This window comes from Rousettus aegyptiacus, unplaced genomic scaffold (assembly GCF_014176215.1).
Source record: "Rousettus aegyptiacus isolate mRouAeg1 unplaced genomic scaffold, mRouAeg1.p scaffold_m13_p_8, whole genome shotgun sequence".
In the NCBI taxonomy this organism is placed as follows: domain Eukaryota; kingdom Metazoa; phylum Chordata; class Mammalia; order Chiroptera; family Pteropodidae; genus Rousettus; species Rousettus aegyptiacus.
In genome coordinates, this window is record NW_023416311.1 from 21,308,525 (window position 1) to 21,324,458 (window position 15,934).

At 34.9% G+C, this 15,934-nt stretch overlaps 1 protein-coding gene across 5 annotated transcripts in view; it reads left to right on the forward strand.

Moving 5' to 3' along the window:
* The window catches only part of RABGEF1 (RAB guanine nucleotide exchange factor 1), a 55,002-nt gene extending 52,037 nt beyond the window's left edge, over nt 1-2,965 (forward strand). For all 5 annotated transcript variants that reach the window (XM_016138525.2, XM_016138527.2, XM_016138526.2 and 2 more), the window contains exon 9: nt 567-2,965. In XM_016138525.2, the coding sequence (XP_015994011.1) occupies nt 567-965 (399 nt within the window). In that variant the 3' untranslated portion in view covers nt 966-2,965. The remainder of the gene's footprint in view (nt 1-566) is intronic.
* The last annotated feature ends 12,969 nt before the right edge of the window (nt 2,966-15,934 follow it).

The following is a 15,934-nucleotide window of genomic DNA, read 5'->3' on the forward strand; positions in this document are numbered from 1 at the left end:
GTCATGCCCAAGTGGGCATTGTGGGACTGGCAAGACCTCAAAAGGAAATGGCTTTATGGGGTACACCCCCTGATGCTTGGCCGTGGAGCTCTTGGCCATCGTTCCTCTGTTCTACAACATGGCAGGGAAGCAGAGAGCCTCCGACTTCAAGGAAAAATTCAGTTTTCATCCATCGGAAACTCTGTAGTAGCCAGTGTGGAACAAACACTGAAGGTGCCCCCTCAAATATTGCACTCCGTACAAGACCCTAGCACCTTCGAACAATCCAAGAACAGAACTGAATTTCTGACTGTCAGACACAGTGGGAGTTGGTAATTAAATTTTTTTTTTAAGATTTTTTTCTTAATTTGTAAAAAATTGTTTCAGATGGGAACATAAAGGAAACATGACTGGCTGTGAGCTGGTAGTTTTCAAAGCCGAAGTCCATGGAGGTTCATTAGGCTAGTATATTGTCTACTTTTGTTTCTGTTTTAAATTTGCCATAATAAAAGGATTTTTAAAAATCTGTTAGAATATTTGTAGTTCTCCATATGGCTATAATAAATAATATTATCTTCTTTTTCTAGTGCTGTGCTGTGGCTTTCATTGAGAAATTAGATGCTCAGTCTTTGAATTTAAGTCAGGAAGATTTTGATCGATACATGTCTGGCCAGACTTCTCCCAGGAAGCAAGAATCTGAGAATTGGTCTCCTGATGCTTGTTTAGGTGTTAAGCAAATGTATAAGAACTTGGATCTCTTGTCTCAATTGAATGAACGACAGGAAAGGATTATGAATGAAGCCAAGAAACTTGAAAAAGACCTAATAGATTGGACAGATGGAATTGCAAAAGAGGTTCAAGACATTGTTGAGAAATATCCACTTGAAATTAAGCCTCCAAATCAGTCTTTAGTAGCTATTGACTCTGAAAATGTTGAAAATGATAAACTTCCTCCACCACTGCAACCTCAGGTTTATGCAGGATGATAAAAATGTACATGGATAGTATTTATTTAGCCTAAATTGTAGCTAGCTGTTACTACAGCCCACTGATTGGATCTAAAATGTAATTTAATTGCTTATAAATGTCAGAGCAATTTTAAAGGTACAGTTTGTGGGGATTCTTTTTGTTTTGTTTTTCCTAAGGGAAGCTTAGTAAATAATAAAGCACTATTTATTTGAATTACTGAAATAGATTCATTTAAGGCATGTGTGAAAATTTTGTCTAAATTGATTTTTTTTTCCATGATTTTCCTATGTGCTTCCTTCGTGGCATTCAATATAATATGGATTTGGGTAAATTGCCTCTTAAAGGATAAAACAAGTGAATGCTACGAAATGTGTGTTTAAGGGAATTCAGTGGTACCACTACTCTACACTTTGAAATAATTTTGTAATTGTAAAGATAGAAGATATATTGATAAGTATGTAAAATTGTAAATATGTTTTTTTTTAAAAAAAGGAATGGTGTGTATTGTGCATGGCATTTCATGTGTCCATTTTTTTTTTTAGTTTAAAATGGTTTAATGTTTCCTTAAATACTATTTTATTTGATTTCCCCCTAAAGTGAATCTAGAAGTGTTTAGACATACTCCCCTTAAAATGTTGACTCCATCTTTAACAATATGGTAACCCTAACTTTGAGGTCCTATAGAGTCAGAGACTATGACACCATTGAGGTTCAGGACAATTTTAAGTCATATAAAGTCACTGTATAGTATAGTCAGTGAAAGACTTTGAACCATGCTTCACACATATCTCTTTCCTCTTTTCATTCAGCAGATATTGAGCTCTTTGATGTAAAGGAGAATTTGCTCTGGGTCAAAGGACAGGGGAATGAGTGGGACTCTGCTGGTGAGAGCTGATGGGGTGCCCTCAGAGCTATAAAGTGCAGAGGGCGGGGACCTTTTGCCTCCATAGCGTACTTTTGACTTTATGGACAACCCTGACACATGTCATATAAACTCTCATGATTTCTCAACCTCAATACTACTGACATTTGGGGTATTTGATGTGGGGAATTATGCACTGTAGGATGTTTAGCAACATCCCTAGCCTACGTATCCACTAGATGGCTACATAGGCTCCCTACCTGAGGGGTATTTGATGTGGGGAATTATGCACTGTAGGATATTTAGCAGCATCCCTAGCCTACGTATCCACTAGATGGCTACATAGGCTCCCTACGGTTGTGAAAAATTGTTTCCAGACATTGCCAAATGTTTCCTGGGTTGGGGGTGGGAGGGTATAAAATCTCCCCAGTTAAGAACCACTGATCTATTTTGTAAGCAAGGGAGTTATCCTCCTGGTAATTAATACAGTGTAACCAAAGAATGTTGCATTAAGTGCACAGTGTAATGTTAACTGATATCTCATTTAGTGAGACTTTACAGCCACTGTCCATGCGGAACCTTTTTAATACTAATGGAACCTTTCATAACCTAAATATGTGATTGATGTTCCTCCTTCCCATCAGTGATTTCTTCAGATTATCAGTGTACCTGACAAATTGAAATTCCCAGGGCACTGTTCTTAAACAAGGTCATATCACACAAGCAGTAAAAAAGTTTCCTTTTCTTTTCTAATATCTTGTTAATAGTAATTTGTAGTGCAGTAATTTTGAAGTAAAACTAGGGTAAGTATAAAACTTTATCTTTCACTTAAATTTACATATAAAATCCATCAAGTTAACATATCTATTGCCATAAGCACTGAAGATATGAAGCGGTTTGCTGAGGCAGTTGATCACTAAGCTCATGTGGAATGGAATGAGTTGCTCTCAAATGTTGGTGAGAATTAGCTCTTAGAAACTTGGGTCCAAATGATTCTCATAGAAAGCTCCCCCAACCACTTTTTTTTTTTTTTAAATTTTCTGTGTATTTTCTAGGTGCTAATCCAGGTATACATAATCAATTCTCCTGGGAATATATAGTTCTTTTAGTCTGTGTGCATTGTTTGTTAAATAAAATGTGTACATCAGCCTCCCACTAAGCTGTCCTCTTGATTTCTTACATATCTTTAAAGTAATTTGTTGAGTTGATTTTTTTGTGTATCTCTCATATTGGTTGAATTCTTCAGATATAGATTCTTGCCTCAGGTAGAGGCTTATGTTTCTCTTAAGGTAGCATTAATACTAAGGCCAGAGTTTCTTTTTTCTTAATAAGAAAGTATTAATATTTTACGTACTATAAATGTGATTAGAGTAAACCTTTGGGACAGAAGTCCTTATCAATAAAGTTTCATGATCCGTTCCTCTTCCAAATTGATTTTCAGTGGCTGTCCATTTTTTTAGGAAAATCTACATTATTAATGTTTTCATGTTAAAAAGGATTCCCCTTTAAGCCACAGACATCACTATCATACTTTAAAATAAAACATTAGAGGCACCCCATTTAAAAATAGCAAGAGAAAGATGTTTGTTGTCACTACAGTAAGCATTGTTTTGAAATTTTACCTAAGGTACTTGGACTTCAAGCAGAAATAAGGGTAGAGAGGGAAAGGAGTTAATGTAGTAAATATAGAGCTATTATAGCCTGGTAATTGAGGGCATGAGCTCGGGCTAGAGGGCTTGAATTTGGTTTTGAATTTTAACTTTGCCACTTACCTTATTATTAGCTCTTTGGCCTTGGGCAGGTCTCTCATATACCTCATCTGTGAAATGGGAATAATAGTACTTGCTTCAAGGGATTGTGAAGATTAAATGTCTTAGAACACTACCTAGCAATGCTAAATGCTCAAGTGATAGCTATTATTTGTAGGTGATCTTTCTATGTAGAAAACCTAAGAGAGTTGGTATTGAAACTATTATTAAATTTTACTAAAGTTGTGAGATGTGAAATGTTTAAATAGACACTAATAGTAACTGTAAAAAATGACTTTTCTATATCATTACTAACTAGTTAGCAAATAAAATGGGAAATATTTATTCACAATAGGAACAAATATAAATCACCTAGAAGTAACCAGAGCCTTTTGGGAATTATATGAAAAAAATTACAAAATTGATTCAGAAGCACAAGAGAATAGAGAGATACAAGGGTCTCTGTGGTTGTGTAGGGTCCTGTGCTCAGAAGGTCCTTGTGTTAGAGCTTTAATGTTTTGTCTTTGCCATCTTAGAATTTCTTAAAAATATTTTAGGATGACATTGGTTAATAAAATTATATAGGTTTTAAGTGTACAATTCAGTAATACATCATATATATATTTTATGTTCACCATCCAAAGTTAAATTTCCTTCTGTCACCATATATTTGATCCCTTTTACCTTTATCTCTCTCCCCACATCCCCCTTTCCTTCTTGACAACTGAACTATTGTCCATGTCCGTGTTTGTCTTGTTCCTTTGCTCCTTTCAGTTTTATATCCCACATTTGAGTGAAATCATATCGTTCTCAACTTTTTCTCTCTGACTTATTTCACTTAACATAATCTCAAAATCCATCCATGTTATCTTTGATTTTGTGTTTTTAAGTGATGATGGGGCAGTGGAGTATGTAGTGAGGGTTTGGAGCCTGAGCTCATACACGGTTCTTCATATCATCTCTTAGGCTGGGTTCTTGGTCTTCTCACTTTTACTCAGTGACCAGTCCAGTCAGGGCCTAAGACTCAGGTGTCGTTGGGGTTGAGTATGCATGCCTGTGGTATCTTGGAGCAGAGTATGATGGCACATCTGGAGGGTAGCTGGCAGGAGCTACATCTTGGCCAGTGGGGGACAGCATGCTTCTTGGAGAAAAGGCTGAACCCAGAGCTGGGGATGTAGAAAAAACAAAGAATGAGAAACATTTATGATCTGAAAGTAAGCAAGTACTTTTAAGACTAATAAGCATGTCTCAGTAGGATACAGGAATCAGTTTTAAAGGGTATTCATTGGCCAAATTTGGGGCAGTTTTAACAGAAAACTACTGAGAGTATTTAATTGTGGAAAACATTGAATAAATACTGTTTTAAAAAAAATAAAAGAAAAAAACCCTCACATACTGGAAGTATACTATTATATCTATCCATTTGTGAAGAGCTATAGTTGACACCTAATTGATGGAGGTAAAGCTGCCTTCACAGAAAAATAATAGCTTTAGTAAAAGTAGAAAAAAATAGTAGAATCTTAAAAATTGTTTTAACTCGGGACCAAATGGCTTCACTGGTTAAGTCTACCATTTAAAGAAGAATTAACATTGCTCCTTCCCATTCTCTTCTAAAAAATTGAGGAGGAGGGACCACTTCTAACTCATTCTTTTGAGGCCAACATTACCCTGATACAAAGCTAGATAATGACACTGCAAGAAAATAAAACTGTAGACCAATTTCCTTGATGAATATAGATGCAAAAATTCCCAACAAAATGTTGACAAGTCCAATTTAACAGTACATTAACAAGATTTTATTCCATGACCAAGTGGAATTTATTCCTGGAATGCAAGAATGGTTCAACGTTCAATAATCAATGCAATACGTATTAACAGAATGCAGAGAAAAGATATGATCTTAATGCAAAAAATGTATTTAACAAAATTGAATCCCATTCATCATAAAAATAATCAATATACTAGGAATAGAAATACCATAACATAATCATAGACATACTGTATATATGTGTAAAAAAAAAAAAAAAATCATTCTCAAAGGTGAAAAATTGAAAGCTTTCCCTCTAAGACCAGGAAAAGACAAGGATGGATGCCTGCTTTCACTACCTCAAGATAACACATGTTGGGATTATCTGACAAGAATTTTAAAGACACTATCATAAAAGTGCATCGATGAGAAAAATGAACATGCTTGGAACAAATGAAAAAGAAAGTCCCAGCAAAATAACTGAAGACATAAAAAAAAAAAAAAAAGAACTAAATGGAAATGTTAGAACTGAAAATTACAATAATAAAATTTTTAAAAACCCACTATTGGGCTCCTCATTGGAAGGGAGATTACAGAGGAATGAATCTGAACTGAAGATTGATCAATGGAAATTATTCAATCTGATCGACAGAAAACAGACTGAAATTAGCCTAGGGAACCTCTGGAACAATAACAAAAGATCATTCTTTTCATTGGAGTCCCAGGAAGAGAGGAGAAAAATTTATGGCTAAACAAGTATTAAAATAAATAATGCCTGAAAGTTTATCAAATTTGGCTAAAGGCATAAACCTATAGATTGAAGAAGCTGTGTGAATTCCAAACAGAATAAACCCAAAGAAATCCATGCAAAGATATGTTATAAACTTCTCAAAAATTAAAGACAAAAAATCTTGAAAGTAGTTAGCAAGGACACATTATCAAAGATTTGAATGACATTGGATTTCTCAGAAACCACGGAGGCCAGAAGGAAGTGCTGACCCCCATGATGTGGATCACTCATACAATCTGATGAGAATATAATATGGTATAGCTACTCTGGAAAATAGTTTGCATACTTCTTATAAAACTAAACATGCAATTATCATACAATCGACCAACAGCACTGCTGGGCATTTATCTCATTTATCCCAGAGAAGTGAAAATTTATATTTCACACAAAAACATGTACACAATTGCTCATAACACCTTTATTTATGATAGCCCCAAACTGGAAACAATCCAAATATCTTTCAAGAGGCGAATGGTTAAACATATTGTGGTACATTTATACAATGGAATACTACTCAATAATAAGAAGGAATAAAGAATAAAGATACTCCAGCTTGGAGATATATATATGGAATGAAAAAATTCAATCCCGAAAGGTACATACTGTATTACTATATCTATCATCTATCTATCTATCTATCTAATCTATCTATCTATCTATCTATCTTTCTATCTATATACATATATATATACACAGACACACACACACACACATACATACATTATATATATATGCATATATGTATAAAAAACAATTATAGAGATGGAGAACAAATCAGTGGTTAACAGGCATTCAGAATGGGTCGAGGAGGGAGTTGTGTGTTGTTACAAAAGGCCGACACAATGAATCCTCTTGGTGTGAAATTGTTTTGTATTTTTACTGGCATGATAATTGCACAAGTTTACACATGTGATAAAACTGCATCGAACTAAACCATAAATAATATTATGTAAAGCTGGCAAAATCTGTATAAAATAAGTTTATTGTTTCAGTGTAACTCTCGAGGTTGCAGTATTGTACCACAACTCTGCAGGATGCTACCATTAGGGAAAACTAGGTGAAAAGTATGTGGGATTTCTCTAGAGTATTTCTTACTCCTGTATGTGAATTGACAATTATCTCAAAATTAAAAGTTTACTTTTTAAAATCTGTTTAACAATGCAGAAACCAACCAAAAGCTCATCAAGTGATGAATAAATAGATAAGAAAAAATGGAATATTAATCAGCCACAAAAAAAGGAAGTACTGATATATTCTATAACAAGGATAAACTTTGAAAACATTGTGCTAAGTGAAAGAAACCAAACAAAATGTCACACATTGTATGATTTTATTTATATAAAATGTGCAGAATAGGCAAATCCATAAAGACAGAAAGTAGATCAGTGCTTGCTGGAGGCTGGATGGAGGAGAAACAGGAGAGTGACTGCTAATGGGTACAGGGTTTCTTTGGGGAGTGATGAAAATACTCTGGAATTACTAATAATGGTTTTTACAACTTTCTGAATATACTCAAAATACTAAATTGTACACTTTCAAAGGATAAATCTTATGATAAGTTATATATTTCAATAAAACTTTCAAACCTCAGAATAGCAGCTGTGGAACTCATTGTTGGCATCTAAAATTTTTCAGACACATTATCCAAGACTAAAGTGGGGCATTTACTTTAAGGCTTTTGTCTTTACTTTAGTATAACTTAAATTTGATGTGCTTTAAGGACAATGCACTGTACATAATTTTAGCAGCTCTCCTTTTGTTTTTCTCAGAATTTCCTCTGTTGATTTTGCTAAATGTTTATAGCAAAGAGTACATATAAAAATGGAAAGTAAATGGGCACTTTGCAGTCAAGGATGCTAAATGCCTGGTCCTCTATTGCCTAAATAAAAACAAAGATATGTAGATGCAAAAAGATATTGTATGTGTATATGTGTGTGTGTATTTGGTTTCCACACACATATCAGCAACAAACAGGTGGAAACAAAATATAAAATACAACATTATTTACAAATGTTAAAAAAAATCAATATATTAAGATATAATAACACAAGACATACTTCTCATCAAGGTGGCTGAGAAAACACTGAGCTCCTCTAATCCCACAACTATATCAAAATTGCAGCTAAATTATAGAACAACCATCATTGAGAACCAACTGAAGACTAACTGAACAGAAGTTCTATAAATAAGGACTTACAGAAGAATCCACGTGGAAACTGGCGGGAGAGGGGAGACATGGACATTTAATTGAGAATCAGGAGGGATAGCTCCACAGCAGAGGTCCCCTCTGAGAAGCAAGGGGATCCAGCCCCACGTCACATTCCCCAGCTTGGGACACCAGTGCCAGGAAGAGGAGTTCTCATAACATCTGACTGTAAAAATCGGTGGGAATTATGGGTGAGTGAGATGAGGGGCAGCTGTAGACCAGAAAGGTGAAAATCTTAAAGGGATTCTCACTTACAAACTCACTTGCTCTGAACTCCAATGAAAGGACAGCAGCTAGAAAAGCACCAGAGCGTATGAGAAGATGAATTGACTAGCTTCAGGGCAAGGGCTTGAGGGGCAGAGGTTTGAGTAACTACCTCTGGGATGAAAGTGCTGGCAGGAACCATTGTTCCTTTAGTGAGCATCCCTCTCACTCAGCCAGCCAGGCACAGGTAGGCATCAAAGCATGGCTTTCTAGTAATATGGCCAACACCCTACCCATGTGATTCCCTGAAACTCCATCCAACCCAACTTCAGCACCCACCCTGAGCCTCCACCAGCCACTCCTCCAAAGAAGCAGCCTGCCTCGGCTCGTGCTGCAGACTTTCAGAAAATCTTTCGAAGGTCCACAAAACCCAAACAAGAGGTGGCTGGACTCAGTGTACCCCATATCTCTTGCTAAGTGGTCCCAAACCAGGCACAAGCAGAGACCAGTCTCAACTTGCATTGTAAGACCCATCAGGTGGCCCCAAACCTGGCCTAAGTGGTAGCCAGTCTTGGCTTGGAACATAGCTTCAATTAAGCAACTACAGGAGACAGACGTACAAGCCCAGGAAGTGCAGAGTCCTAAGCAAGAGGAACCCAAAGAGGTCCTCACCAAGACACATCATAATTAAAATGCCAAAGGTTAGAGACAAAGAAGGAATCTTAAAATTAGCAAGAGAAAAGCAGTTAGTTACCTACAAGGGAGCTTCCATAAGACTGTCAGCTGATTTCTCAACAGAAACTGCAAGCCAGAAAGGATTGGCATGAAATATTCAAAGTGATTAAGGTAAATACTACAACTAAGATTACTCTACCCAGCAAGACTAGCATTTAGAATTAATGGAGAGATTGTAGCAGCCTGACCCTGCCTGGCTATTTCCTGCTCTAATGAGTTTATTCCTGACTCCCCTTCTCCCACCTCAAGGACTCTCCAGATAACATCAGTTTTCTCATAGCTACTTCCCCACCTCAAGGACTCTCTGACTAATATCAGTATTTTCATAGCTTACCAACCGATTAATGTTCTTCCTTAAATCTGTAGCTGCGTAGCGATGACAAGACTGTATAAAACTGCCTGTTATGTTAGAATCAGGGCTCAGCCTTTGTATAAGAATCCACTGAGCGTGTGCTGGCATCAATAAATGCTGCTTCCTGCTTATAGCCTTGGTGTCCTCTCTGTTTAAGAATCTCACAACAAGATAAAGTTTCCCAGACAAGAAAAAGCTAAAGATGTTCATTACCACTAAACCGATATAACAAGAAATGTTGAAGGGACTTCTTTATAAAGAAAAGATAAAAAATATAAATAAGGAAATATAGGAAAGAAAAAAATGTTCACTGACAAATGTAAACACTTAGTGAAAACAGCGGATCAACCAACTATAAAACCACTATGAAGGTTAAAAAGCAAAAGTAAGAAGACCATGTGTATTTACAACAATGGATTAGGGGATACTGATGAACTCACATACAGAAAAGTAAACAATAATGACAAAAACATAAATGTGGAGGAAGTAAGTAAAAATTGATTTTAGAATGTTAGAACTTAGCCAAGCATTAACTTAAAGTATACTACTATAAAAATAGCTCGATATGTATGAAGTACACAATAACCATAGGCCAAAAATTTACAAGAGATAAACGAAATAAAGAGAAAGAAATCCAACACAACACTAAAGAAAGCCATCAAGATATAAGAGAGCAAGAGAATAAGAAAGGAACAGGGAGAACAACAGCAAGAAATTCTCAAAAACAATGAACAAAATGGCAATAACAACATATCCATCAATAATTTAAATGTAAGTGGACAAAATACTCCAATCAAAAGACATAGTGTGGCCGAATTGATTAAAATAAGACCTGTACATATGCTACCTACAAGAGACCCACTTCAGATCAAAAGACACACACACACAAAGCAATGAGATTATGCAAATACATATGAACAAATAACCTTTAACAAAGGATGTAAAATACACGAATAACAACATTTCATAATGATAAAGGGATAATGCCAATAAAGAACATAACTCTTGTAAACATCTACATATCAACACAAGAGCACTTAAATATATAAAGCAAATATTGATGCCCATAAAGGAAGAAATCGACAGTAATACAGTCATAGTAAGGGAATTTAACACCCCATTGAAATCAATGGCTAGATCATTCAGACAGAAAATCAAGAAGGAAACAGTGGCATTAAATAACGCATTAGTTCTGATGGATTTAATTGATATTTTTAAAACATTTCACCCCAAAGCAGCAGAATATACATTTTTCTCAAGTGCACATGGAACATTTTCCAAAATAGGCCACATGTTAGGCTCTAAAACAGGTCTCAATAAATTTAAGATGATTGAAATCATGTCAGGCAACTTCTCCAATCACATTGGTAGGAAACTAGAAATCAGTTACAAGAAAAAAAACTGAAAAACATACAATCATAGGGAGGCTAAATAACATACTATTTAACAATGAAATCAAAGAAGAAATCAAAAGGTATCTTAAGACAAATGAAAATGAAAACACAATAACCCAAAATTTCCTTTTAAAAAGGAAATTTATAGAATACAGGCCTACCTCAAGAAACAAGAAAAATCTCAAGTAAACAATTTAACCTTACACCTATGGAAACTAGAAAATGAAGAACAAATGAAGCCCAAAATGAGTAGACAGAAGGAAATAAAAAAGTTTAGAGCAGAAATAAATGAAATAGAGTCTAAACAAGCAACAGAAAAGATCAATAAAACCAAGAGCTGGCTCTTTGAAAAGATGAAAAGAAATTGATAAACTTTTAACCAGACTCATCACAAAAAGAGAGAGAAAGCCCAAATAAATAAAATCAAGAATGAAAGAGGAGATATGACAACCTACACCACAAAAACACAAAGAATTATAAGGAAATAGTATGAACGATTATACATCAACAAATAAGACAACCTGGAAGAAATGGATAAATTCCAAGAAACATAAAATCTTCCCAGACTGAATAAAAAAGAAATAGAAAATTTGAACGGACCAATAACTAATGAAATCAAATCAGTAATTATAAAACTCCCAACAAAAAAAAAGTCCTGGGCCAGATAGCTTCATAGGCAAATTTTACCAAATATTCAAAAAAATTTAATATCTATTCTTCTCAAACTACTCCAAAAAATCAAAGAGTGAGGATGACCCTTAAACACATTTTATGTGGCCAGTATTTCCCTGCGACTCATATCAGACAAAGACACTAAAAAGGAGGGAATTATAGGCCAATATCCCTGACGAACATAGATGCTCCACAAAACATTAGCAAACAGAATTCAGCAATACATTAAAAAGACATACACCACAATAAAGTGAGATCTATTCATGGGAGGCAAGTTTGGTTCAATATTTGCAAAAACAGTGTGATACACCACATCAATAAAATGCAGGATACAAATCATGTGATCATGTTGGTAGATGCAGAAAAAATCATTTGATAAAATACAGTATCCATTTATGATAATAGCTCTCAGAAAAGTGGGGATCCAGGGAACATACCTCAGCATAATAAAGGCCATATATGACAAACCCACAGCTAATATCATACTCAATGGTTAAAAGCTGGAAGCATTTTCGTTGAGATCAGGAACAAGAAAAGCATGGCTATTTTCACCACTTTATTTCAATATCGTATTGGAAGTCTTAGCCACAGAAATCAGACAAGAAAAAGAAATAAAAGTCATCTAAAATGTTTAGGGAAAAATAAAATTATAATTATTTGTAGATGACATGATACTATATGTAGAAAACCCTAAAGATTCCAGGACACAAAATTAATATTCAGAAATTGGTTGCACTTTTATACACCAATTTAAAAAATTGAAAAAGAGATATTAAAAAATTATATTTGTAATTTCATCAAAAAGAATAAAATACATAGGAATAAATTTATCCAAGGAGGTAAAAGATCTTCATTTGGAAAAATATAAGACATTGAAGGAAGACTGAAGAAGATTTAAATAAATGGCAGCATATACTGTGCTCATGGATAAGAAAAACTAACATTGTTTAAATATCCATACTACTCAAGTCAATCTAAAGAATCAATGCAATTCCTATCAAAATACCCATGCATTCTTCACAGAACTATAACAAATAATTCTAAAATTTATATGGAACCACAAAGACCCTAAATAGCTATGGCAATCTTGAGAAAGAAGAACAAAGTTGGAGGTATCAATTTACCTGATGTTAAACTATACTACAAGCCTATAGTAATCAATACAGTACTGGCATTAAAACAGACAAATAGATCAATGTGATAGTATAAAGAGCCCAGAAATAAATCCACGCTTATATCATCAATTAAACTACTACAAAGGAGACAAGAATATACAATAGGGTAGAGATAGTCTTTTCAATAAATAGTGTTAGGAAAACTGAATAAATACATGCAAAAATAAAATGAAATAAAGCAAGACCAATTTCTTACACCGTATTAAAAAATAAACTCCAAATTGATTAAAGACTTAAATGTAGGACCCAAAATAATAAAATTCATAGACAAAATCAGAGGTAATAAATGCTTTGACATGGCTCTTAGAAATATTTTTTTAGATATGCCTCCTCTGACAAATGAAACAAAAGAAATAATAAATAAATGGGACTGCATCAAACTAAAGAGTTTTTACACAGAGAAGGAAACCAATGACAAAATGAAAAGAAAATCTACTGAATCGTAGAAGAGATTAGCCAATGATACATCTAATAAAGGGTTAATATTCAAATTATATAAGGAAGTGATACCACTTAACACCCAGAACCTCCCAACAATCTGATTATAGAATGGGCCAGAACAAGTCAACAGACATTTCTCTAAAGAGGACATACAGATGCCGAATAGACATATGAAAAGATGCACAACATCACAAATCATCAGGGAAATGCAATTTAAAACCACAATGAGATATCATCTCACACCTGTCAGAATGGCTATCATCAATAAATCAACAAACAAATGTTGACAAAGATGTGGAGAAAAGGGAATCCTCATACACTGTTGGCGGGATTGTATTGGTGCAGCCACTATGGAAAACTGTGGAGTTTCCTTTAAAAAATAGATACAGAGAAGAAAGTGATGGTTGTCATATGGGAGGGATTTGGGAGAATGAAAAAAGAAGGGGAAGGAATTAAGAAGTACAAATTGCTAGCTATAAAAATAGTCACAGGGTTATAAAGTACACCATAAGAAATATAGTCAGTAATATTGTAATAACAACGTATGGTGTCAGATGAGTAGTAGATGTATCGGATTGATCACTTTGTAAGTTATATAAAGGTCTAATCATTATGTTGTACACCTGAAACTAATATTCTATGTCAAGTGTAATTTTAAAAATAATACATGCTATGAATATCTGTGCTAAATAGAGCAAAATGATATTCAAAAAAGAGCTAAACAAATGGAAAGACATACTGTGTTTACAGATCAGAATACCCAACATAGTAAAGGTATCAATTCCTCCAAACTTATCCATAGGTTTAATGCAATTCCTATCAATATCTCAAGACTTTTTGTAGATATAAATGAGCCTATTCTAAAATTCATATGAAAAGGAAAATGATTTAAAACAACTAAAACAAATTTAATGAAAAAGAAGAAAGTCGAAGAAATCACTGTATTCAATTTTAAGATTTGTAATATAGTTATAGTAATCGAGACAGTGCAATAGCAGTTGAGGTATAGATATGTAAATCAATGAAACAGAATAACATACACAAACTGAACACACACAAGTATTTTTTCCAATCAATTTTTGACAAAGTTGTAAATGGAAGAAGGATAGCCTTTTTATTACTTGTGTGGTAGCAATTGGACATCCATAAGGAAATAAATAAACTTGCACCTATCTATATGTGTTATAACTTCTATAATGCTTTTAGAAGAAATAGAATCTTTGGAGCCCTAGGGCTAGGCCAAGATTTCTTAGATATGACAATAGTGATATGAGCCATAAAAAAAGAAAGATTGATAAATTGAAGTTAATCAAAATGTAAAACTTTTGCTCTATGAAGGGTTCAGTTAATAGAATGAAAGGACAAAGTAGAGACTGAAGAAAAATTTTGCAAATTACAGTCAACAAACAACTAATATTTATGATATATAATGAATTCTCTGAACTCAATGATTAAAAAAATTAGTTGGGAAATGGGCAAAAGTATTAAACTGATACTGAATCAAAGAAGATATATATACAAGACTATTCAATGGGGAAAGGGCTTTTTTTTTTTCTTCAATAAATGGTGCTGGAAAACTATTTATCATGCAAAAGAATAAAATTGGAGAGGGAGTGGACAACTATAATTAAACATAGTATCCCCTGCTCAACACAAACACACCTGAGAGATCCACACATAGGGGTACCTGAAGGTAAGCATATCAAAATGAGCAGGAGAGGCAGGATGGGGTCAAGGACAGAGATAGGGGCCACAGATGTAGTTCAGAGCTCACTGAAACCCCCCAGCTGGTGCAGTAGTGGTAAAGGAGTCAGGCTGTGGCCCTCTAACTGCAGTCTGGAACATAGAAGGGTCAGAAGCAACATTTCTGCCTGGGCAGACAGTGTTCAATGCAACTGGACCAGGTTCCGTGGTGGAGATGCAGCACAGCAGTGCAATAGCCATGGATTTAGTAGCCGCCATAACTAGCAAGAAAGAAAAGTCACAGACTCATGAATCTGCCTCTGTCAGTGCCCCTTCTTCCTTGCTCTCCCCATTGCATCAGAATCTGGTAGAGGAGAACCTGATAGAAGCAGTGGAGGTGCTTCAAATACCACAGCATGACTGGCAGCCTCTGGCTAGAAGGAGACAGTGCCAGGAACTCATAAACCTGGCACCTCACCACTCTGCCACATCCCACCATGGTGGTGGTGACCAGAGACCAAGGTGATCTAGCACAGAGGGAATACCCCCACCTCAGGGAAGAAGGGAGCATTTTCCACAAATGAGAAGACATTGCCCCACCAAGAGGTGCCAGTGGTTCAGATCAGAGAAAACAAATACTTCTGCTATGGCACCATATACTGGAAAACAAAAGAAAGACCTCTATATATTTTAAAAACCCAACTCAATGAGATGCAAGAAAACTCAGGCAGTTGAATATGCTTATGAATAAAATCAATAAACAAGAGGAGTACTTTACTAAAGAGATTGAAACTATAAAAAAAGAGCAGAACAAATTCTGAAGCTGAAGAAGTCAATAAAAGAAATGAATATGTAAGGGAGAAGAGGGGTACAAGATTTAGTGGGTGACCACTTTGCAAGTTACGTGGACCTCTGATCACTATGCTGTACAACTGAAATTAATATATTATTGTATGCCAACTATAATTGAAAAAAAA